The 23162-nt window shown below is 50.5% G+C and overlaps 1 protein-coding gene across 2 annotated transcripts; it reads right to left on the bottom strand.

Moving 5' to 3' along the window:
* Positions 1 to 9351: 9351 nt before the first annotated feature.
* SLC52A3 (solute carrier family 52 member 3) lies at positions 9352 to 21339 on the bottom strand. 2 transcript variants are annotated; one of them, XM_047746866.1, is made up of 5 exons: positions 21296 to 21339; positions 14876 to 15627; positions 13329 to 13834; positions 11498 to 11621; positions 9352 to 11026 (listed from the first exon to the last, which is right to left on the bottom strand). In XM_047746866.1, exons 2-5 carry the CDS (start codon positions 15440 to 15442, stop codon positions 10814 to 10816), a joined length of 1410 nt encoding a protein of 469 aa, XP_047602822.1. In that variant the 5' UTR covers positions 15443 to 15627; positions 21296 to 21339; the 3' UTR covers positions 9352 to 10813. The 2 variants fall into 2 exon arrangements, with proteins under 2 accessions (XP_047602822.1, XP_047602821.1); XM_047746865.1 differs by lacking the exon at positions 21296 to 21339 and adding an exon at positions 19890 to 20977.
* Between the last annotated feature and the right edge of the window lie 1823 nt (positions 21340 to 23162).

Below are 23162 nucleotides of genomic sequence, written 5' to 3'. Positions count from 1 at the left end.
CTTGGACTGCAGCGCCACCTGCTGGCCGAAAGATGAATTGCATCCAGAGCCGTTTGCCTGCTTGAGGGGAAAGGGATAGTCTTGGGCGCTTTGTTCATCAAAAAGTCAGGCAGATGGACACACTCACACTCACACACAGACACACACACTCCCACACACACACACGACAAGGACGTAGGTATCAGCCTTTCTCTGTAGAGACTGAGCCTCAAAGGAGGCCACACAGAACCAGGTGTGAAGCTGGGGAGCTGGGGTTCACATCCCCTCTCCCCCCACTCCAGACCCCCACCCAGGGCAAGTTTAAGTTCTGGAACTTTCTACCCCTTTACTTAGAGAGAAGCCAGGAGCTGAGGTTGGGGTCCTGGGGAGAATGTTAGGGCTGTCCCCCAGGACCCAGACTGAAGAAGGAAGTGCACTAGACAGGGAATCCCCTGTCACTCTGGCTCCACCAAACACTGGCAGAGCAACCTTTGGAAAATCCTTACCCATTTATTTTAGCCCTTATCATTTTGAATATAGTCACTGCAGGGTGAGCATTTAACAAGGGCATTATGTTCTAATGTGTGGAGAAAATGATAAAAATAGGCAATTTTCTAAAACTCCAAAAATCCTTTAAATCGCCCATAAAGTACAGTTTTTTGAATGAGTCCTTTGCAGTAATAAGCACCCTGGACATAAAGACGGACAGTGTGTGGCCGCGATTGTAGAGGTTTGCAAACTCTGATTTTCCATTCAGCTTTCACTCAGATGTGCGGGATTCTGCCCGCTCCCCCCAGCCCCTTGATCCCTGCTGGGCTTATGTCCAGGCAGAATCACGCACACTGTGTACATTGTTCTCCCTTCCTCTGCCTCTCTCTGGGCACACACAGTTGCATTTCTGAAGTTACATAATAAAAACAGCTAACATTTATGGAACATTTATTATGCATCATAATAAGTAAAGTTCTGAGCCCTTCACCTGCCTTCATTCCTATCATCCTTCTAAAATGCTTTGAAGTAGGTACTGTTGTTACAGATGGAGAAATGGAGGTAGTGAGAAGTTAAGGAACTAGCCCAAGGTCACGCAGCCTTTGACTGGAAGAGCCTGGACTTGAAGCCAAGGAGTCTAGGACCAGAATCCACACTCTTAACTGTCCTGTTACTCACTTGAATGGAAAACCCATGAGAGGCATGTGTAGATGTCTATGGGTCTGCTGTAAGCCCACAAACTCCATCAGGCAGGCTAGAACCTCTCCTGTGTCATCTGCATGTCCCCAAAGCTGGTCTCTTCCCACCAGGACCCACTCAGGGTGTATGCTCAGTAATTGTTGGACAAATGCCCATGGCTTACTGAGCCCCAGCGTCTTCCTCTGTCAGACTGGAGTCACAGTGCTTTTGATCGCTGGAGGCTGCCGTGAACTGTCAGCAGGCAAGCTCTCTTTCAAGACCCTCCGTTCTCCCTCACCCACTTCCTGTTCATCTCTGCCTCAGGCTTTCAGTCTGCCCCATATAGAGAGGTGCACCAATCTGGGAGAGCTGATGGTGTGCATATCTGCCAACTCTGCTTTCACCAACACCATAGTCATTGAAATCAGCAACAGGGAGAGTATTTGATTGTGGAAATTGGCAAGGGTACAACCAGGACGATTCCCCTTTAGAGACGTTAAACATTTACTGCGGCCAGGAGAAAATGGGTCCTCTAGGGACCACCTCCAGGGAGCAGCATGGTGGAGTGATCACACCTATTGTCTCTGCAATCACCTGTGTTCATAGTCCAGCTCTATCACCTACCAACTGTGTGATCTGGTTCAGTTACTTAACCTCTCTGAGCCTCGTTCATCCAGAAGACAATTCTCTTCTTCATTAGGGATTCAATGCAAGCATCCATATAAATGCTCTCTCAATGAATGTTATTTATGAATATTCCAAATCAGCCTAGAAGGTGGGGGAAGGTGCTTGTTTCCTCATCTGAGGAAAGTGGGTGATGTGGACGGGATTTGCAATGTCAAAGGGGAACTTCAGACAAGGGCAATGTGAAATCTCAGGTTGAGGCCCTAATGGATGGAGTCTTGAGCACTTGAGTCTGTGAGCCAGTACGGGCTGTGTGCATGGCGACTAGGGGACAAGGACCTCCTTCAGTTCTTCGTGGGGAGGGTTGCTGTTAGCTCTTGAGTCTGGACAGTTTTGGGGAGAGACAGGTGATCTAACCAACAATTATCCCTGCCTTCCCCTCCCCTTCCTTCTTGCCAGCGAGCACTGCTAGAGGGATGTTGTGAGTTTGGTGACATATGAGATGTCATGTATTTAACAAGAATACTACAAAAAGGAGAAGGAATATGGCTCTATCGGAGTAACATTTCTGTACCTGGCATTAAAGTAGTTTAAATCTGAAGGAGATTCTGACATGTGAAGATGTACATGGTAAGCCTAAAGCAATCATTAAAAAAAAAAGGTGAAAAAAAGTTAAAGAAGATGGAAGTTTCTAGAAAACTTTCAGGGCATGTGTCTAAGCATGATTTTACATCACCCTTTTGTGAGTTAAGTTTGTGAACTCATGGGAAGCACTTGGAAAAGTACTCGGCATGCTGTAAGCATGTGATAAGTTTGAGTTGTTCTTTTTTTTTTTAAAGATTTTATTTATTTATTTGAGAGAGATCACAAGTAGGCAGAGAGGCAGGCAGAGAGAGAGGAGGAAGCAGGCTTCTCACTGAGCAGAGAGCCCGATGCAGGGCTCGATCTCAGGACCCTGAGACCATGGGATGACCTGAGCTGAAGGCAGAGGCTTTTACCCACTGAGCCACCCAGGTGGCCCAAGTTTCAGTTATTCTTATCCTCACAATAATTTTATGGGACAAGCTTCTTTCCTTATTATATAGTAAAGAAACAGAGACTCAGAGATGCACAGTAAATTGCTTGAGGTCACACAGCAAATAAGCAGGGGAGACAGATCAGAACCCACGTTTGTTAGACTTCAAAGCCTCACACCAGTGCCCAGAGAGGCAGGTCCAAGGTCTTTCGTCATTGTGTTGTTTAAAATCAGAAACAGTGCCGATGCCCCACCAACAGCAGCTGTTCCATAAACCCTAGCATGCCAAGTCAGGAAGTGCTTTGTGCTGGGTATGAGAAACGAGGTCACCATATACACAGGGACATGGAATTGTCTTCAAGACATTCTGTTCTGTAAAAAGAACACCTAAAGAAAAAGTTCCATAACCCACAGGAAACAAAGCCAAATATTCCATAAAATCTAAGAGTGAGTGAGTGTGTGTGTGTGTGTGTGTGTGTGTGTGTGAGAGAGAGAGAGAGAGAGAGAGAGACTTATACAGGCTCATATGAAGCAGATGAAGGTGATTTAAACAATAGGATCTATTTATAGGACCCTCCCTTTCTTTAGACTTTTATTTTTGTTGAGTTTTGAGATAACACATATTCAAAGAAAAAATTCAGAGTACAGCAATGTGTCAAGAAGAAAAAAAAAATCACCAGAAATCCCTTTCTCCAGAATTAACTAGGCTAATATGTTGGTATATGTCTTTCCAGTCCTCTCTGTGTGTGACCGTGTGTGTGTGTGAGTGTGTGTAAGCATATACATATGTATATAAACATCCATATGAATATGAGAATTCTGCTGCTCTAAGTGTCCCACACATTGTAGAAGCTTAAACAACATAGAAGTTTATTTCTCTGCCACATTAAATCTGGGTCCTAGGTAGAATGGTGGCTCCATAATCAAGCTTGCAATCTCCTTCTATATTCTTGCTATATTATCTCATCCTGTGTCTTCTTCCTCATGGTCTAAGATGGCTGCTCCAGATCCAGCTATCACATCTGCATTACCAGCAGCAGGACGGGGAAATGGAAAATTGAGGCCCCGCCTCTTCCTTTTAAGTATGCAATCAGAAGCTGGGCACATCATTGTGTAACATCCCATTTGTCTGAATGTAGTCACATGGCCCTCCCTCACTACAGGGAAGCTTGGGAACTGTGGTCTTTACTCTGGGCTGCCATGCACCCAGCTGGAAGTGATGGGTTTTAGGACCGTGAGAGAAATGGGAGAATGGACACCATGGAATTCATTCTCTCAATAATAACAGCTTCCTCCATCAAGACAGTTCTGTATCTTACATTCTAACCACTGAACCCTGCAGGAGGATGCTGGCTTGGGCCAAATTGCCAGTCATAGTAGAGCAGACTGTCTTTGTTTTTTTTTGTTTGCTTTTTTTGTTTTTTTTTTTAAAGATTTTATTTATTTGTCAGAGAGAGAGGAGAGCGAGCGAGCGCAGGTAGACAGAATGGCAGGCAGAGGCAGAGGGAGAAGCAGGCTCCCCGCCAAGCAAGGAGCCCGATGTGGGACTCGATCCCAGGACGCTGGGATCATGACCTGAGCCGAAGGCAGCTGCTCAACCAACAGAGCCACCCAGGCGTCCCTGTCTTTGTTTTTTTTTAATTTATTTATTTGACAGAGATCACAAGTAGGCAGAGAGGCAGGCAGAGAGAGGAGGAAGCAGGCTCCCTGCTGAGCAGAGAGCCCAATGCAGGACTCGATCCCAGGACGCTGGGATCATGACCTGAGCTGAAGGCAGAGGCTTTAACCCACTGAGCCACCCAGGTGTCCCCAGACTGTCTTTGTTAAGGCACAGCCGGAAGCCAGCTGCCTTGGCACATAGGGAATTTTCAACTGAAAGCCATTTCCAGATAAAAGGCAGAGTCCTGGCAACATCAACATTTGCCAGGCACTTCCTCCAGACTCTTCCCCAGAGACATCAAGAAGAGAATCAGTGGGCGCCTGGGTGGCTCAGTGGGTTAAAGCCTCTGCCTTCGGCTCAGGTCATGATCCCAGAGTCCTGGGATCGAGGCCCACATCGGGCTCTCTGCTCAGTGGAGAGCCTGCTTCCTCCTCTCTCTCTGACTGCCTTTCTGTCTACTTGTGATCTATCTCTCTGTCAAATAAATAAATAAAATCTTAAAAAAAAAAAAAAAAAAGAAGAGAATCAGGAGAGACCATTCATACCTCAGAGCCGTAAGATGATGATGTGTGTCATAGACCCTCTCTGGCAGGTTTCGCTCTGTCTGCTGATCATTCTTAAAATGATACCATTAGTCTGCCCATGGGTAAATCCTATCCTGCCTACAAATCACTCATTCCTTGTCCCTTCTTTTCACTTCCAAAGGGGGAGGAGTTTGAGTGTGTGCATGCGCGCATGTGTGTTAAGAATATTTAAGATCTATTCTCTTAGCGACTTTCAAGTATCCAATTCAGTACTGTTCACTGTAGTCACCCCGCTGTACATTACATCCCTAGAAAGCATTCATCTTATAACTGTAAGTTTGTATCCTTTGATCAACAACTCATTCCCCTGCCCTCCACCGCCCCTGCTCCCAGCAGCCCCCAGCAACCACCCATTAACGCTCAGTTTCTGGGAGTTTCAGTTTTTTTTTTAGCTCCCACATGTGAGATCATACAGTAGTTGTCTTTCTCTCTCTGACTTATTTCACTTAACAGAATGCCTTCAAGGCCCATCCATGTTGCCACGAATGGCAACACTTCCCTTTTGTTAAAGGTTGAATAATATTTGCATACACATAATACCTTTTCTTTATCCATTCATCTATGGATGGACAGTGGGATCGTTTCCGTGTCTCGGTTATTGTGAATAACACTACGATGAACTTGGAGTGAAGAGATCTCTTTGATAGAGGTGTTTTGTTTCCTTAAGATACCTACCCAGAAGTGGGATGGCTGGATCTTATGGCATTTTTATTTTTAACCTTTTGGGGAGCCCCCATACTGTCTTCCACAGGGGCTGCACCAGTTTGCATTCCCACCAACAGTGCACGAGGGTTCCTTCTTCTCCACATCCTCGCCAATGCTTGTCATCTCTTGTTGTTTTTAAAGATTTTATTTATTTATTTGACAGAGATCATGAGTAGAGAGTCAGGCAGAGAGAGAGGGGAAGCAGGCTCCCTGCTGAGCAGAGAGCCCGATGTGGGGTTCGATCCCAGGACCCTGAGATCATGACCTGAGCCGAAGGCAGAGGCTTAACCCACTGAGGCACCCAGGCGCCCATCTTGTCGTTTTGATATGAGCCATTCTAACAGATGTGAGGTGCTGAATCACTGTGGTTTTGATCTGCAGTTCCCTGATGATGAGTGATGTTGAACTTCTTTTCATGAACCCGTCAGCCATAAATATTCCTTCTTTGGAAAAATGGCTGTTCGAGTCTTTTGCCCATTTTTAATTTTTTTCTTTTTCTTTCTTTTCTTTTCTCTTTCTTTCTTTCTTTCTTTCTTTCTCTCTTTCTCTCTCTCTCTCTCTCTCTCTCTCTCTCTCTCTTTCTTTCTTTCTTTTTTAAATATTGCGTTGTATGATGCTGTCTCTTTCTTTCCTCCTTTGCTGACTCTCTTCTAATTCTCTGCTTTTAAGGTCTTATGTCATTAGATTGGGCCCACCCAGGTAATCCAAAATAATTTGTTTTAAGGTCTGTAACTTTGACTCCATTAGCAAAGTCCCTTCTGCTATGCAATATAACATATATACAGGTCTCAGGAATTGGGGTGTATGCATCCTTGGAGGTGCCCTTCCGCTCACCCCTAATATTTGCTGAGCCCTTCTCAGGGAGAGGCACTCTCTATGCTGAGGTCTGGGAGGCCCGTGGTAAATGTGTCTCAGGGTACAATGCTCCGGAAAAATGATGGGAGGGAATTTCTCCTGGAAGCCCCCCCCCACCCCGCCAATTCAGAAGTTTGGGTGGCCAGCTTCCGAGCAGAGAAGTCCCTCTTGCTCTGGTTCTGGTTCTCTGGGCAGAGGCTAGGACCCCAACCCCGCCCCATGTTCCTACCCCTTTAGCTCCCATCCACTGCCCTAGGGTGGAAGGAGGGTCATTCTGTCCTTTTTCTATACAGACCTTATCCTTAGTCAGTCATCCATCTCCAGAAAAAATTCCAAGGAGACCCGCAGAAAGGACAAATCCTGTATTTCAGTCTGTGTGGTATGCTGGCTTTTTTTTTTTTTTTTTGCCCAGGGCAGCTGCAGTAGCTTCTGATTCTGTTTGCACCTGCTGAGATCCCTGAAGTGTCACTCACCAGACTCCTGCAGACCCCACACAGGCCAACACAACCTTCCACCTGGCCTCTAAGGTCCCTCCCTCCGCAGGCTGCACCTGGGCTCAGCAGACTGGTCTCCCCAGGGGTGGGGCGGGGGACTGGAATGAAGCCCGTTGCCCACCACTCCATGGCTTTTGCAAGCACGGTTTCCACGGACAGGAATGCACCCTCCTTCTGGCTTTGCCCCCTTCCCTCCCACCACCTGGAGATACCAGCTCAGGGGCATCTTAGGGGAACCCGCCCACCTGCTGCCAGCCCCAGGCTAAATCGAAAGTCCTGAGCTCATTTGTCAGGGAACTTATTTAGTTGGAGGGCAGAGATAGCAGGTGACTCGGTCACCCTAGCAACCGGGTTTAAGCAGAAGGGCTGTCCAGGGTCCTTAGTAGATGTTCTCAGAAAGTGGAAGTTTTTAGTGACATTTATTGAGCACTTGCTGTTTGCGGGTGTGGTGCTAAGCTCGCTGCATTTACTAATAAGGTTGACCAGCCCTCAGGGCAACCCTGTTTGGGAGATGCTCTTGTCCCTGTTGCACGGAGGAGACTGCGGAGAGGGGACCCATGCACCTTCGCTTAAAGGCTGTCAATGTCAGAAAGGCCTCCACAGATGGTGGGTGAAAGTAAAACCAAAGAGAGGTCCAAACACAAATAAAAATGGGCAAGAGAGGGTGCCTGGGGGACGCAGTCGGTTAAGCGTCTTCCTCCGGCTCAGGTCATTCTCATGGGGTCCTGGGATCAAGCCCCTCATCAGGCTCCCTGCTCAGTGCGGAGTCTGCCTCTCCCTCTCCCTCTGCTCCTCCCCGCAGCTTGTGCTCTCTCTCTTGCTTTCTCTCTCAAATAAATAAAATCTTTTTAAAAAAATGGGCAAAAGACCTGAACAGACATTTTTCAAAGGAAGACATACTTGTGGCTGACAGGTTCGTGAAAAGAAGTTCAACATCGTCATTCATGGAAGTGCTTTTTCCAGATTCCCTGCCACCCTGCCACCCTCTCCCCTAGTCCTCTACAGAACACATCAGCGTGGTGAACTCCATACTCTGCACGCTCTTCTACATCTCCTTCCTCTGCGTGTGTAATTAATCTCAGAACATCTTCTCACATCAGAACAGAGAGATCGTCTCCTTGCTTATTATCTACTCCAACATCCTGTCTGGGAGGGAACAATTGAAAACAACCCAAATGCCCTTGTCAGGGCAAATACAAATAAAACTTCTCCCAGGTGCTGAAAAGGGAGACATCCCCTCTTCCTTTTCTTAGAGCATCTACTTTAGACAACTTGTAAATTCTTTCCCTGCTCCTTTCAGGTGCATTCAAGTCTTTTAAAAAAGCAGAATAAGCCTCTAGCCAGTTTTACCTCCCAGAATCACTTTTCTCAAGGACATAGGAGCCATCTCTTTGTAAGGTAAATGGGAAGAAAGTATCCCCATCAGCCAGTCTCTGGGGGAGGGCAGGAGCCTAACTTCAATGTTTGGCTTCAAGTTGCAAAAAGCCTCCTCATATAAACACATGAATTTCAGGGCGCCTGGGTGGCCGAGTTGGTTAAGCCTCTGCCTTCAGCTCAGGTCATGATCCCAGGGTCTTGGGATTGAGCCCCGCATCAGGCTCCCTGCTCAGTGGGAAGCCTGCTTCGCCCTCTCCCTCTGCCATTCACTCTGCTTGTGTTTCCTGGCTCTCTCTATCTCTCTATCAAGTAAATAAATAAAATCTTAAAAGAGAGAGAGAGATATGAATTTCTTTTTCCTGCAGCAAAGACACTTGGCTAACCCAGATAGCCAGCCCAATTACCAGGTGAATTCAGGAAGAATGATGTGACCCTCACTTGAGGACCAACTACCAATTGGGAATACGGACGTAGTAGATTGTATCTGCTGGACGATGTGAAAGGTGAGGTTTCTTTCTGCCTTTGCAAGCTCATCATTGGATTGTCTGTGCTGTGACCTATAATCCACTTTAACGTCTACTCGGTATAAGACGGTTTTCTTTCTCTTTTACTGTTGTAGAGGGGTTTCCTGGTTGGCAGGAGATTTTGTCTCCAATACCTGCACTTATCTTTCTTTCTTTTTTTTTTTTTTAAAGATTTTATTTATTTATTTTACAGAGAGAGAGAGAGAGATCACAAGTAGGCAGAGAGGCAGAGAGAGAGGGGGAAGCAGGCTCCTCGCCGAGCAAAGAGCCCTATACGGGGCTCGATCCCAGGACCCTGAGATCGCGACCTGAACTGAAGGCAGAGGCTCAACCCACTGAGCCACCCAGGTGCCCCTGCACTTATCTTTCTACCAGAGACTGGTTGCATAAACTTGGTAGCTCCCCACCATGGAATACTATGTGGTCATGACAAAGATCCAGAACCCTCTCTCTGCTTTCATTGTTGAGTGAAAGTGCAAGGTACACAGTAGTTTGGTAAAAAGAGCCTGTGTTTGTGCTTGCATAATCTCTCCAAGAGTGAACAAGAAACTGATAAAAGTCCTTGTGTGTGTGTACGTGTCTATGTGTGCGTATCTGTGTGTGTTGAGAGGAACTGGGCAGATGGAGGACAGGAGAGAAGGAATTTTTTTTGCAGAACATCATTTTATATTTTCTGATTTTTGAAACATGCGACTACACTATCTCTTCAAAATAAATTAAAAGGAGGGCTGGTGGCAAGCAAACCAAACACTGAAGAAAAGAAGTCCCAGGACCAGACGTTCTCTGAACACTTGATACCTGTTCATTTCTGAGCTTAGCCTTGACCTTAGAACTAACTGAAGACTGATGATACTGACTTTGGGGTTCATGTTAGACTTTTTTGTGGGAGGGCTGATCTTAGTGTAAAAGCAGGGAATGTCTAAAAGAAAAAAAAAGAGAACAAAGTAAAAGTCGGGTAGTGAATGCACTCCTTCCCAGACTTCCCAGGGTCCTCAGGGTCCAATCCTGGCCCTAGGGAGTGGGAGAGGGGATGGGACTCACTTTGCGAGGTTTGCTATAGCGCGCCACCCCGCCCGCCACCTCTCTGCCTCCCAGGAGGTTACTCACTTTCCAAGGAGCAGGACTTCGTGGGTCAGGAGGGGTGACAGGATGGGGTGTGTGGGGTAGAACGTCTATCCATACTGGGAACTGAGGAGTCAGGGTTCCCATGGTTCCACCAGGGTCCCAGAAGCTTCTCTTTGAGGAGGGTGGGAGAAAGGAAACGGGGCAAGGGTCCTCTCTCAACCACCCTGGCCACTTCCAGGTTGTGTAAATTGTCCCTTGTTATTTCTGTTGGGCATCAGATCAGGAAATGGCCCAAGAGGGCTTGCTATGTCCTGGGCGCTTCTCCCCTTTATCCCTGTGCTAAGCCTATGAGGTAGGCGCTATTTATCATAATCCCCATTTTAGGAAGGCACAGAGAAATAAGTGACTTCCCCAAGGTCATACAGTCTGTGAGGGCTGCTCACCCTCTCAGCGGTCTCCCTTCTGACACCCTTGAGCCTGCCTCCAGCTGGGGCTGCAAACCAGCTCTCTCTCAACAGTCGGAAAGAGCTCTGCAATGGGATTGCAGGCACTGTGACTCAGCCCCGGGGTAGGGCTGTGCTTTGCAGTTCCAGGTCCCGTGGGAGGTCTTGCGGCGTTCTCCACCGTGCCTGAGGATGTACCCAGCCTCTGCTTCCTAGCTCTCCGCCCCTTGCCGTGTGGCCTTGGGCACGTGCCCTGCTCAAGTTTCCAGGTGTTAGTAATGGCAGCGGGTCAGGACCCTGTCCTGGACCTCGCCAGGTGTTCTAGGCGGAGCACTGCAGGCTGCAGAAGTCAGCCGAGGAGAAGAGCCTCAACACGTTGACCAGCGGGAACATGAGCAGAGCTCCGAGCAGGGAGCCCAGCTGCACCGCCGCCCCGCACCACAAGAGGGCGCTGCGGCTGCGGTCGCGTAGGATCACGCCCAGCATCACCTTGACGTAGCTCAGACAGCCAATGAACAGCACCCACGAGGCTACCTGCGGATACCGGGGGGCAGAGATGCAGAGTGAAGGCGGCTTTGGGGTGAGCCCCAGGGGAGAAGGATGCCTGTAGGGTGATCAAACTGGGCTAAGGGAACCCCATGGAATAACCTTTATGTTCAATAGTATCTGGGGGCTTCTCCCTAGGGTTAAGGGGGCCCCACGAGTTGACACACACCTCCAGGGCAAAGGAGAACCCATTAGCCTTTGTGGCCCCCATGATCAAGTCCAGGGCATCGGGGAGAAGGCCAGGGCTGCGGTACACATTCATGGGAGAGGCTGGAATGTCTCCTTGGACCAGCCACCTCACTTTCCTAAGCTTCCATTCCCAAATGAGAACTATCCCTTCCCCTGCCCAGCCCCACCTGGGACTTCCTTCTGGAGCAAACATGAGACTTTGGCTAATAGAAAGCTCCTTGGCTAGGTGAGGGGTAGGGAGGGAGGCAGCTGCACAGACCAGATACTTACAATGAGGACTTCCCCAGCCCAGTGGCCCTGCATAAGAGGGCAGGGACTCATCACAGCCATGGCCATGTTGTAGGCCCCGAAGCCAGTCCCCAGCATGGTGAGGATCCCCAGGAATGGCAGAGACCTAGGGCAGAGAAGAGGAGGAGAATGGAGGAGATGAGCAGCCTGACCTCAGCCTCCCCTACCCTGGGCACTTCGTAGAATGGTCAGTGTCTCCAGGATTAGAGGTCAGATCCACATGGAAACTTCCAGGCCACCTGCCTTAAGTGGGTCCACGAGGTTTCTGAGGGGCGATACTGGTCTAAGTCACCCTGAGCATTCACGGCAGGTGAAACAGAATGGACTCTGGTGCTATGGGGACCTGGTTCAGATCCCAATTCCCACTGAAGCTGCAAGACTGGTCCCTGAGCCTGCTTTCTCACCGGCACTAGGAGCCTTGCATGGCTGCTGGGACCTATGGAACAGACTGTGTGGGGCCTGCCCAAGGCCCTGCCCAGTGTTCTGTCTGCTTCCATTTCCTCCTGCAACATTCCCAAGCTCTGCCAGGAGGCTGGGCTGACAAGATGGCTTGGAGCCTGGCATTGCAGGCTGAGCTGGGCCACCTCAGTCGACCCCTTCCCCTCTGGTGGCATCTACGACAAGAGGTCTACCTGATCTAGGGGCCCTGATAGCTGGCTTGGATGCATTCCACCGGTGGCCTCCCATGTCAGCTTTAGGTGTGACAACGGAGGACCCTGTCCTTCATTAGAGGTCGTCACCCCCGAGGGTCTCCCTGTGCACACCCTTCAGAACACCAAGACTGGCCTGCAGTCCTGGGTGGGGGCGGAGGGCCTGTCCCTGCCTCTAAGAACTCTTTCCTCCAAGATCCTTGGAGTTCCTGCCTCTCAGACCGGCTATGTCCAACATTTTGGGCTTCTCCTGTTCCACACATCTGTGGCCTCTGCTTCTGCTTCCTCAGAAATCTCCAGCCTCCAGCTTCCCCAGAAATCTCCAGTCTCCAGTTTCAAGCCCTAAGGGAGAAAATCCAGCTCTCTGGCAATGTGACATTTTCCATCTGACTCTCCTCTCCTTGTTCTCCCTCCTTCCTGGGCTGGGGGAAGGGAGCGGGTGTGAGCAGGTCATAGAGGCCCGAGAGGGCAGACAGGGCAGAGTGGTGGCTGGGAGGTTGTGGGCCCATCAGTGTCATGACCCCAGAGTCCGTGGTTCTCCTCCCAGGCTCTGAACCCCTGAAGCGGAACCGCTTCGGTTGCCTACTAACATTTGAAATCTACTAACATTTGAAATCTACTAACATTTGAGATCTCGGGTTCCGATCTAGGCCAGCTCAATCTGCATTTTATCAATTTGCCTAGCCATTCTTCCAGATCTGCAGCCATAAGGGAGCCAACGTGAGCTGGAGGCAGGAGGACAGGGCTGAAGTCCTGGGAACTAGACTGTGGGATTTGACCCTTTCTGTGAGCCCCGGGGTTCCCCCTTGTAAATGGGAACACCAGCTCCTGCCTGCACTTTCCTCCTTAAGGGCCAGGGGCCAGTCAGTACCTACACTAGACCTGCCATATGCACAGATATTGCTCTAAAATCTTTACCAAATTAGCTCATTTTATGCTCCCAGCAACCCTAGGAGGTAGAATGCCTATTATCCCCATTTTCCAGATAAGTTTCCCTGAAGCACAAAGAGGTGAAGTGAGTGATTTGTCCAGGACCACATAACCAGGAAGTGGCAGAGTTGGGATTCGAACCCAGCCCTAGAAACCAGGTTCTATACACAGAGCCTGACAGCTGGGGTTTGGAATTCTGCCTTCTGAGCAACCCAGGGCCAGCTGGGCCAGACCTGAGCTGCAGAAACATGGAGAGGAAGCAGACAAGAGGGTTGGCCATGGAGCTGAGGGTGGCAGACAGGTGATAGGCCACAGGCCCATAGGAGAGGCAGGAGTAGGTCTGCACGGAGGGCAGCACGCCGTTGGTGAGTGCGTTCACGAAGGCCACCAGGATGTAGACGAAGGCCAGTTGGCCTGGGTGCTTGGAGTCTGTTTTCTCCTCTGGATGCCCCTGGGCCTTGATGCAAGCCCCTGGGTCTGGGGGGCCCAGGTCCTCCCCTTCTCGTGGCCGGATGGAGTGGAGGGTGACCTGGGAGGTGAGGAGGTCTTCTATGGAAGATTCCCTGGGCCTGGGCTGACGCTGGAGGACAAAGAAAGCTGTGAGGCAGCAGGCCATCATGAAGGAGAGCAGGAGGAAGAAGACCAAGGGCGAGAAGTTGGCTGGGAGGTAGCGGCTTTCCAGATGGACGGCAGACTGTGTCGTCCCGGTCAGGTCAGACATCAAGGTGACATTAGCTTCCTGGGGAAAGACAAAACGAGGGTCAGTCTGGTCCCTGGGGGATGTCAGGACATGGGTGACAACAATATGAATAATCATATCCAATCAGTAGCATACATTGCTAGTAAGGGCCGAATAATATACACACGATTCCTCAGGTAATGATCGATGGTGCTCACTGGGCACTGGCCCTTTGCACAGGTCAGCCCATGTGTGCCTCCTCATGGCCTGTGCAGTGGGCACCATTAGCCTCCATTTTGGAGGATTGGGGAGTGTCAGAATGGTTCGTCTTCCCTGAGGTTCACGGGGAGTACGTGGGAAAGCCAGTCCACTTGCTTCTTAAGGACCTGAAGCAATGTGTAAAGTCTACGGTTCTGGGCGCCTGTGTGGCTCAGATGGTTAAGCATGTGTTGGGCTCCCTGCTTAGTGGGGAGGCTGCTTCTCCCCCTTCCTCTGCGGTTCCCCCTGCTTGTGCTCTCTCGTGCGCATACTTGATCTCGCTCTCAAATAAGTAAATAAAATCTTAAAGAAAAAAAAAGTCTACAGTTCTTATCCCCAGCAGTACATTAGCCACACCTGAGGACTTCTGAATAAATACAAGTTTACCATCCCTGTTTTGCAATTTGAAAATGCAAAAAAGCTCTGAAATTTTGGATTTATTTCATGCCTCAGTTGGCAGCCACACTTGAATGGAGGTCATCTATTTATAGCTTTAATGTGGCCCCTGGGCAGGAATGCCCCCTCCCCCCAGGGCTGTAGGCAGTGACGTCACAGGTGCTATTATATATCAGGACAGGCGGGTTCTAAAATCCGAAACTCCAGATTCCAACACACTTGGGACCTCAAGGGTCTCCGAGAAGCCCCACCCCGCAGAGAGTCTTATTCCATTGGTTTGGATGGAGTGGGGACCCCCGCTGTATTTCAGTAGCTCCCCCAGGTAGGGGATCTGACACACAGTCAGGTCAAGAACAGTGGTCTACCCAACATCTGGGAAACACAAGCCCTCTGCATGGTCTTTTCCATGACCAAGCATGGGGAGCCGTAATGGATCATGCCGGGTACCTGTAGGAAGACCTCTTTCCCGGTGGTCTCAGTGCTTGGGGTGGTGTCTGACGGCTGAGTGACATTGACACAGGTGGTGAGACCTGAGCCCTGGGCAAGAGCCACCAGGGCAGGCAGGAGGCCGCTGAGTCCTTCACCCACAAAGAAGGTGGTGAGGTAGCGGGCGGACAGCCGGCTCATGAAAGGCAGGAAGGTGACCGAAGAGGTGCAGTCCACCAGGGCCAGGAGGAAGGTGAGGACCATGAAGGCGACGCTGTGGTGGCCATCCAGCACCCAGGAGGTGACATTCCAGAGGAAGGCGAAGAGCGTGCAGGCGAGGGTGCCCACAGCCAGCACGGCGAAGATGATGGGCACCTCCGAGAGGCAGCCAGGCTGGAAGTGATGGAGCAGCGTGACCAGGAGGGGGCCGACGTTGGCCAGTTGGATGACCACTGTGAGGTAGGAGGGAAGATACCACCCCTCGGGCAGCTCCGCCACCAGCAGGGGCAGCTCCACCCACAGCCCGTTGATGGCCACCCAGGAGCCCATCCCGAAGGTGCAGACCAGGAGGTGAATCAGGAGAGCCATGGTGATGTCTGCCCCGTGCTGAAGCCTCCACCTCCCAGATCAGCCTGCAGGGGGCGCCAGTGGAGCCAGTGGAGAAGAACGCCAGGAGAGCAAAGTCAGGGTCGAGGACTGTCAAAACATGATGTCGGGGAGCCCAGGTTTCCCCTGATCTTTTTCCCTTCTCATGAGCAAGTTGGCTTTTTATGCTAGGAAAACACAGACACATTCTTTTATAACTAACCTTTCCAGAGGAGTGAGCTTCCCTAACCGTGGCTCATAATTCCAGAGACCGCCAAAGAAAAGTCCAACATATGTAACTGCATAAATATTAAAACAGATAAAAGTAATCCAACAACAAACAAAGCACCTTCTTCGAAAGAAAGAAAAACAGGCAGAAATACCAACAGTAAGATCAAAAGATCAAAAGGGCCTGGGGGAAAATATGTGCAGTGCAAATCATAGACAAATCATCTTCCTCTTATGTAAAGAGTTTGTAGAAATTAAGAACAAAAAGACTAAATAGAAGAGTGGGCAAAGGATGTGAACAGTTCAGAGGAAAATGTACAAATAAGCCTTAAACATACAAAAAGATCTGGGCTTGCACCCAGCTCTGCCCCTGGCTAAGAGGGTGACCTCGGACAAGTGACATTGCCTCTCTGTGCCTCTTCCCCATCTGTAAAGAGAGGATGACAGTCTTGATTTCATGGTTTGTACTGATATGCAAATATATTAATGAGCTAATGTTTTTTAAACAGGGCCTGGCGCACAGTAAGCACTCATTGAGAGCTAGCTAGCATCCTCATGGTGAAATGCCGGGTTTGGTGACATAGACATTTTTGTCCAAGTCACATGAAAATTAATACATGACAATGACAATTTTTTAAAAAGGCAAAAAAAAAAAAAGCTTCCCATGAAGAACCATTTTGGAGAGAAATGTTGATGGGGCCAATTCCCTCCTTTTACATATGGGAAACAGGGTGGGGTCTGGGGAGGTGGGATCTGGAGCTGGTGCAACACTTGGCCTCCTGACCCCCCCCACCCCCCACACCAGTTTAACTTCATTCTCTTCTAGAAGCTGCGGAAGTTTCCCTGTGGCTGGGCCTCACCTGGGAAAATCCCCACACCCAGAGGCTCCTTTCCGGGTTCCACACACAGGACTCTCAGCCCCAGATGAACTCCCTTCTTCCTCCACTGAGCAGAGTGCAGTCTGACCTGCATTCTGGCCACCACCGCCGCCACCACCACCACCGGCTGTCCAGAGGACTTAAGCTCCCACCTGTGAGGCCAGACAGGCCTGGCTCTGGGCCCCCCACCGAGAGGACTCAGGGAGGGAAGCTCCAGGCAGTTGTCGCCTGGGAAAGTCCTTTTTCCCAGGTCAGTCATGCACAGCTTCCTGGCTGCTCTCTCCCACCTGAGACCAGAACGTGGTATACAACAGGCAGAATCCCACTAAAAAACGCTGCCCCGCACCCACTCAGGCAGAGTTCTGCCTCTGATGGGGGAAATGATAGGGAAGGACAAGAAGGTAGAGGCTGAATGGTATTCCAAGGCAGAGGCTGCTAGCTGCTTCCCATTATTCACTCTTCCCTTCTTCCTTAGGTGTCCCAGAGACCAGACTTTTGGTTGGGCAAACAGCCACCAAGCTAAGAGAATACATTTCCCAGCCTCCCAGAAGTCTCCTTAAAGATGAGGGAGTAAGCGTGCCTTTCTGCCCTTCCTCTGTCCTGCTGTCTGGGAGTCAGATGTGATGGCCAGAACCCCAGTGGTCGTTTTGTGCTAAGAAGGGTACTGTGGGCACTAGAGGGAAATTAGACCTTAAGGCTTGGTGGCACAGAGTTGCCATACCGGCCCCGCTCTGCCCTCCAGTGAACTATTTTGTTTGCTCAGTGTTGTTTATATTGTAAATAAGCTGCTCTCTTGTTTAAACTACTCATTTTATATACAGCAAAACAGTGGCCCAGTGTTTTGTGGCCAAAGATAGACGTTGAAGAATATAGAGAGACTGATTTTAGTAGACCAAAACTCATGAGGACATTTATCTCCTTTATTCTGGATGTCCCAACTCAGAAACTCAGGTCCTGCCCCAACTAGGATTTGATCAAAAACCAAAATCAAATAGGATTCGTTGTTGAAATACACCTTAAACAGGCATAGAAAGGTTAAGAGTAAACTTGGGGGCAAAGTTTCTCTTCCAGGGAAAGACAAAGAGATGGAGGGAGGGACGGAGAGAGAAAAAGAGAGAGGAGGAGGGAGGGAGGAAGGGTAGTGAGGGAGAGAGAGAAACAAAGAGCTCTCAATGTGGGATTTTATGCCAATAGTATAAATTAAGACCCCAAGTCATTCCATACTGATAGGTACTGCCGTCCTTAGTGGGGTCAAAGCAGTAGTGGGTATCTATGATCTGAATAACATTCCCCCACAGCCCCAGACAGTGTGCGGCAGGCTGGTGACTCACTCCTCTGGACCTGGATGGCAGAAGGTAGTGTAAAATAAACAAGGATATAGAGGAGGCAATAAATGATATTTCTCATAAACAAGAATAAGTAAATAACAAAAGGGAGGTGGTAGATTTGCTAAAGATGGTTACTTTTATCATCTGAAAAGCCATTAAAAGAATGAGAGTTCCGCCAGATGTCCAGCTATACATTTATTAATATGTAGTTCTCCGGCACAGAACCAGTCAGAAAATAAGACTTGCCAGGGGAAAAAAATCATTTGGGAAAAAAGAAATAAAGCTGGATCTCTTTCTTACTTTTATCCCTCACCCCTGAAAAAAGAATTCCAGATGGATCAAATGTTTAAATATTTTTTTAATTAAAAAAGGAATAAAAATGCCCAAAGAACACAGAGGCGGAGGGAACCACCTGTGCAAATGTCCTGGGGCAGGAATAAGCCTGGGCCAGTGGGGCTGGAGCAGTGGGCTTGATGGGAGGTGAGAACAGATGGGCAGGTAAGAAGCCTGAGCCTCCTTTACGTGCAATAGGTTCTATGCACAGAAAGACTAAATCCCCACACTGCACAGAGCTTAGCGGTCTGGGTTCTGATGTAGGCACCACATGGCTGTGTAGATTGAGGAAGTGATTTGGCCCTGCAAGTCTCTTCTGTTGGCTGGAAAACAGTCATGATGGTGCTATGGCCCTGCGTGACCCACGTCCTGTGTGGCTCTCCTGCCCGGGCCTGCCTCAGGCAGCCACAAGTGCCCCATGCTCCTGGACCTGAGAGATACAATGAGCCCATTGATCAGTGACAATGGCAGGGTGGGGAGGGAAGGGAGTGGGGGGATGTCCTTGGCAGAGGGAATCGCATGTGCAGAGGCCTGGTGGCTTCTGAGCACTACAGGAGGGGCTCCCAATGAATGTGTTGGGAATATTTTAAAAAGTACATAGCTCTTTTCTCTTTTTCCTACAATAACCTTGCAGTTCTTGTTCATACATTCAACCAGTATTTACTGGCCACTCGGGGTGTGCTGGACAGTAATTTCTACTTTCAGAAAAGCATGGGAAGTACTAAGCAAAATAAAAAAAGAAATCTAGAGCAAGTCAGAGGAGATAAGAGCTGTGGGAGGGAGGCAAAGCTGGAAGGAGCTGGCAATCATAGATGGGGTTGTCAGAGGGAATATGAAAGAAGTGTGGGAGTGAGCCTGGCCAGAGGAGAGTAGTTCAGGGGAGGGGACAGCAAGTGCAAAGGCCCTGGGGTGGCTGCAGCCGTGTGAAGGTGGGGGATGGGCAGGTCATGAAGGGCCCCCTAGGCAAGAGTTTAGGTGTCTTCTCTGAGCCCAAATCTCCATTCTTGGGCAGAGGGAGGACCGGCTCTAACTGTGTTTTAACAGAATCCCACTGGCTGTTGCGAGGAGAGTCATGAGGGGCCAGGGCAGAAGTGGGAGTGAAGACTGTGTTTCCATTAGAGAGCCGGTGTGGTACTCCAGGCGGGAGAGATGGTAATGCCAACAACAGTAAGACTAACAGCAGCCATTATTTACTGGCCAACCACTTTACCCCCATTCCCATCAGATCCTCCCAACAATCCCCAGGTAGGCAGCACGATGACCTCCATTTTAAAAGGAGTTAATTCAGCTCAGAAAAGTAATTTGCCCCGGGTCACCCAGCTGGTCCCCTGGGAGCTGGGACTAGAACCAGGCACAGCTGAGTGTGAGCCCAAGCAGAGGGAGGGGGTTACGAAGAGGCGGCAGGGGCCGAGCTGAGCTGGGACCCTTTCCACTCGCCCTGGGGCCTCCTCACCCTGTGGGCTAGGAAGGGGAGAAATGAGACTCCAAGACATATCTGCCACCTGGGCCCCAGTGGCAGTGGGGGACCAGAGACCTTAGGCTCTGGCAGAGACACTGAAGACTTCATCCGCGCCCAGCTACGGAGCCAGGACAGCCCCTGGCAAAGGTGTCTCTTTCCTCTGAATTCTTGTATCCAGAGCAGAGTCCCAGGCCCCAAGGAGGGCAGGAAGGGCCCCATCCTACCTTGAGCCTCGGAGCCTCCACTCCCAGCGTGCTCCGCTTTGTTCCCGCACGACGGATCCTGCCTGTGGCCTGGGCTCACCTGCCGAGCTTTATCTGCATCTTATCACTTGTGTGCTGACCGCTCCCACTGCAGCATCACCTCCGCGGGATCAGGGCCCTGCTTCTCTTCCAGGGGCCCGGTGGCCACCTGGTTTGCAAAGGTCTGGGCCATCGACTGAGCCTGCCTCAGCCTTGTGGCTTGAGCCAGGGAGGGTGGCCCAGGCAGTGCCAGCAGGCAGGGTGGGCCCTGTCTACACCTGCTCTTGGACAAGGGTCTGAGTCAGTGTTGTCCCAGCGTCCTTGGTGAATCCTGCAGGCCCTTTGCCTGGAGCCTGGGATGTGGGATCTGGCCTGTCATGAGAGTGGTGTGGAGGTTGTCTGGGTTGGAAGCAGGGTGGCTTTGACTAGACAGAGCAGGAAGAGAGAGAGAGAGAGAACCAAAGTGACAGTGACAGAGGGACAGAGGCAGGGACGAAGGAGGTGGTAGGGCAGAGAGGGCAGGGGGCAGGAGGGGAGCCAACGGAGGTAGAGGAGTGACTGTGTGTGCTGGAACTCTGGCCTGGCTCAGCCCCAGCCCTCACCTAACCAACCGTTCACATCCTTGTGGATCAGGCAGCCTTCTCTTGCCTCTCCTCACCTCAGAGTTCCCTGGCTGCCTCCAGCTCAATGTTCCCATCTCACGAATGTGGGGAAACTGAGGCCCAACGAGGAGGCACTGTTTGCCCACACTATGCCCCCCATCTCAGGTTGGGGTAGCCATCCAGGCCTGTGCTCACTGGCTGTGTGTCCTCAAACCAGCTGTTTGCCCTCTCTGGGTCTTGGTTTCTCCATTGAAGAAAGGGTGTGGGGATGCCCCTATCTTGTTGGGTTCGGTTTACAGGGAGAAGCAAAGAGATAATGGGAGCCCAGGCTGGCTGGCAGGGACTTCGAGTTCCCTTCCTCCTCCTCCTCCTTCCCAGGGCCTGGAAGGGCTGCAGGCCTCCCACGAGGCTGACCTTGGCGAAGCAGCCTCCCCTCAGTGCCCATCCGACACCCCCAGCCCCCGTGCCAGGCTGGTGAGACTCCGGCCCGACCTGGCAGGAACAGCCATCTAGACTGCCCAGCAGTCTGGAGACGCAGCTGGGCAGAGGTCAGTGGGGGTCCAGTCTTTTGACCCAGGGAAGAGGGGGCTGAAGTCCACCAGGCCAGCTCCAACCGGACCACAGAGGAGAAAGCCCTTCCTCCTCTTTGTCCCTCCAGCCTCCAGCCCAGGAGTCTGAAACCAGGGGAAAAAACCATAGACCACCCACTGTCCCCAGACAAGTGCCCCCCACCCTCCAAGTGCCCAGTGTCTCACAGCCCTGAGCTGCCCAGCAAGGCCTGCTTACCTGCAGGTCCCGTTCCCAAGTGGCTCTGCCTGGGAGGGGAGGAGGCAGCCAGTTAGTATTAACCTGCCCCGCCCAGCCCAGGGAGGGAGAGGCAGGGGAGGGTGGGCGGGGCTGTCTGCAGCACCAAGAGCCTACTGTGTGTGTGCAGTCTGCCCAGCCGGCCAATCCCCATGATCCCGATGATACAACACTGACAGTAAAGGGCTCACGTTATCAGGGAGTGCTTCCGGCTGTCTGGATTTTATGAGGGTTGACTCCCAGAAGGCGGAAGACCTGCCCAGGCTGGCTCTGGCCTCAGCCCAGGGCCACCATAATTCCTTTCGCTCCGGAACAGGGCTCCCCAGAGCAGAAACTCTTGGTTCCAATACTGGAGCTCAAACAAGTCACTTGAAAAGTGGGGGTATTAATAGCATCCTCCTGGTAGGGCAGAAATCCTAATAGCCAGTGTGTGCCAAGTTGACTCTGCCAGACACTGAGCTTGACATGGCTGAATACATTTACTCTTCGCCACACCCTTTGGGGGGCGTGGTACTATGACAATCCCATTTGACAGATGAGGAAACAGAGGCCCAGAGAAAGTCAAGAGCCTCAGCAGGGCTGGTCTCTGATGCCCACTGACAAATGGCCATTGGACGATAGTAATAGTTCAAATCTGATTAAATCTTCCAGGACTCCTAGGCAGTAGGCAGATACCACTTTTAGTCCCTACTTTACAGATGGGGAAACTGAGACTTACAGAGGTTAAGTGACTGGCTCGAGGTGCTCTAGCTGGGACGTGCAGGGTCAAATTGGAAGCCGACTCCGGCTGGCGCTCACACGGGGTCTGGCACCTGCCTGGTAAATTTCATTGTATGTTGACTTCTCCTGAGTAATCTTGCCCACTTTTTGCCTTGTTCTCTGAGATATTCATTTGATTGATGAATGATCGCTCTCCAGGCAGATGCTTGGGGTGAGTAAGAGGTGAGCAGACCCCGGAGGAGAACACCGGACCCCTCTCTGAGCAGGAGCTCAGGAGCACTTTGGGGCGTGGGGACACAAGAATGCACTCCCTAGGAGAGGCTCCACCAGCACTGGGGCAGCAAGAGGCGACTCCTGGCCCAAAGCCCTCCCACCCACTAATGCTCCTTTCTGTCCCTTCAGTGGGACCCGCATCCCTGCTGATATGGTTTCCCTTCTGGCCATCTCACAGGTGCCTCTTGTGGTATTTTTATTTTTAATTTAAAAACATATTGTTATTATCAACCCCCAAGGACTCCCCTGTTCCTCACCAAATTAAAAAATAAAATGCCTAAGCCTCCCATTTACATCCTCTCTCAGCCGGGACCAGTAAACCTTGACAACATCTATCACTTTGCTTTTTCTTACATGTAGCTTTTCTTGCTTCCAGCCAGAACTGCTTGCCATTCTCTAAGTATTTTTTTTTTAAGATTTTATTTATTTGACAGACAGAGATCACAAGTAGGCAGAGAGGCAGGCAGAGAGAGAGGGGGAAGCAGGCTCCCTGCTGAGCAGACGGCCCGATGTGGGGCTCGATCCCAGAACCCTGATATCATGACCAGAGCCGAAGGCAGAGGCTTTAACCCACTGAGCCACCCAGGTGTCCCATATCACTGATTTCTATAAGAATTTAATCTTTTCTCGGGACGCCTGGGTGGCTCAGTTGGTTGGACGACTGCCTTCGGCTCAGGTCATGATCCTGGAGTCCCGGGATTGAGTCCCGCATCGGGCTCCCGGCTCCACAGGGAGTCTGCTTCTCTCTGTGACCTTCTCCTCGCTCATGCTCTCTCTCACTGTCTCTCTCAAATAAATAAATAAAATCTTTAAAAAAAAAGAATTTAATCTTTTCTCTCTCTTTCTCTCTCTTTTT

This window comes from Lutra lutra, chromosome 9 (genome assembly GCF_902655055.1).
Source record: "Lutra lutra chromosome 9, mLutLut1.2, whole genome shotgun sequence".
NCBI classification, from domain to species: Eukaryota; Metazoa; Chordata; class Mammalia; order Carnivora; family Mustelidae; genus Lutra; species Lutra lutra.
This window is presented reverse-complemented; position numbering and strand designations above follow the sequence as displayed.

Excerpts from the sequence above, each read along its gene's own strand:
- SLC52A3 (XM_047746866.1), bottom strand. The coding sequence starts at position 15,442 with ATGGCTCTCCTGATTCACCTCCTGGTCTGCACCTTCGGGATGGGCTCC. Across the intron at positions 13,835-14,875 it reads GGAAAGAGGTCTTCCTACAG|GAAGCTAATGTCACCTTGAT; the intron begins GTACCCGGCATG and ends GTCTTTCCCCAG. Across the intron at positions 11,027-11,497 it reads GGGCTGGGGAAGTCCTCATT|GTAGCCTCGTGGGTGCTGTT; the intron begins GTAAGTATCTGG and ends CGGTATCCGCAG.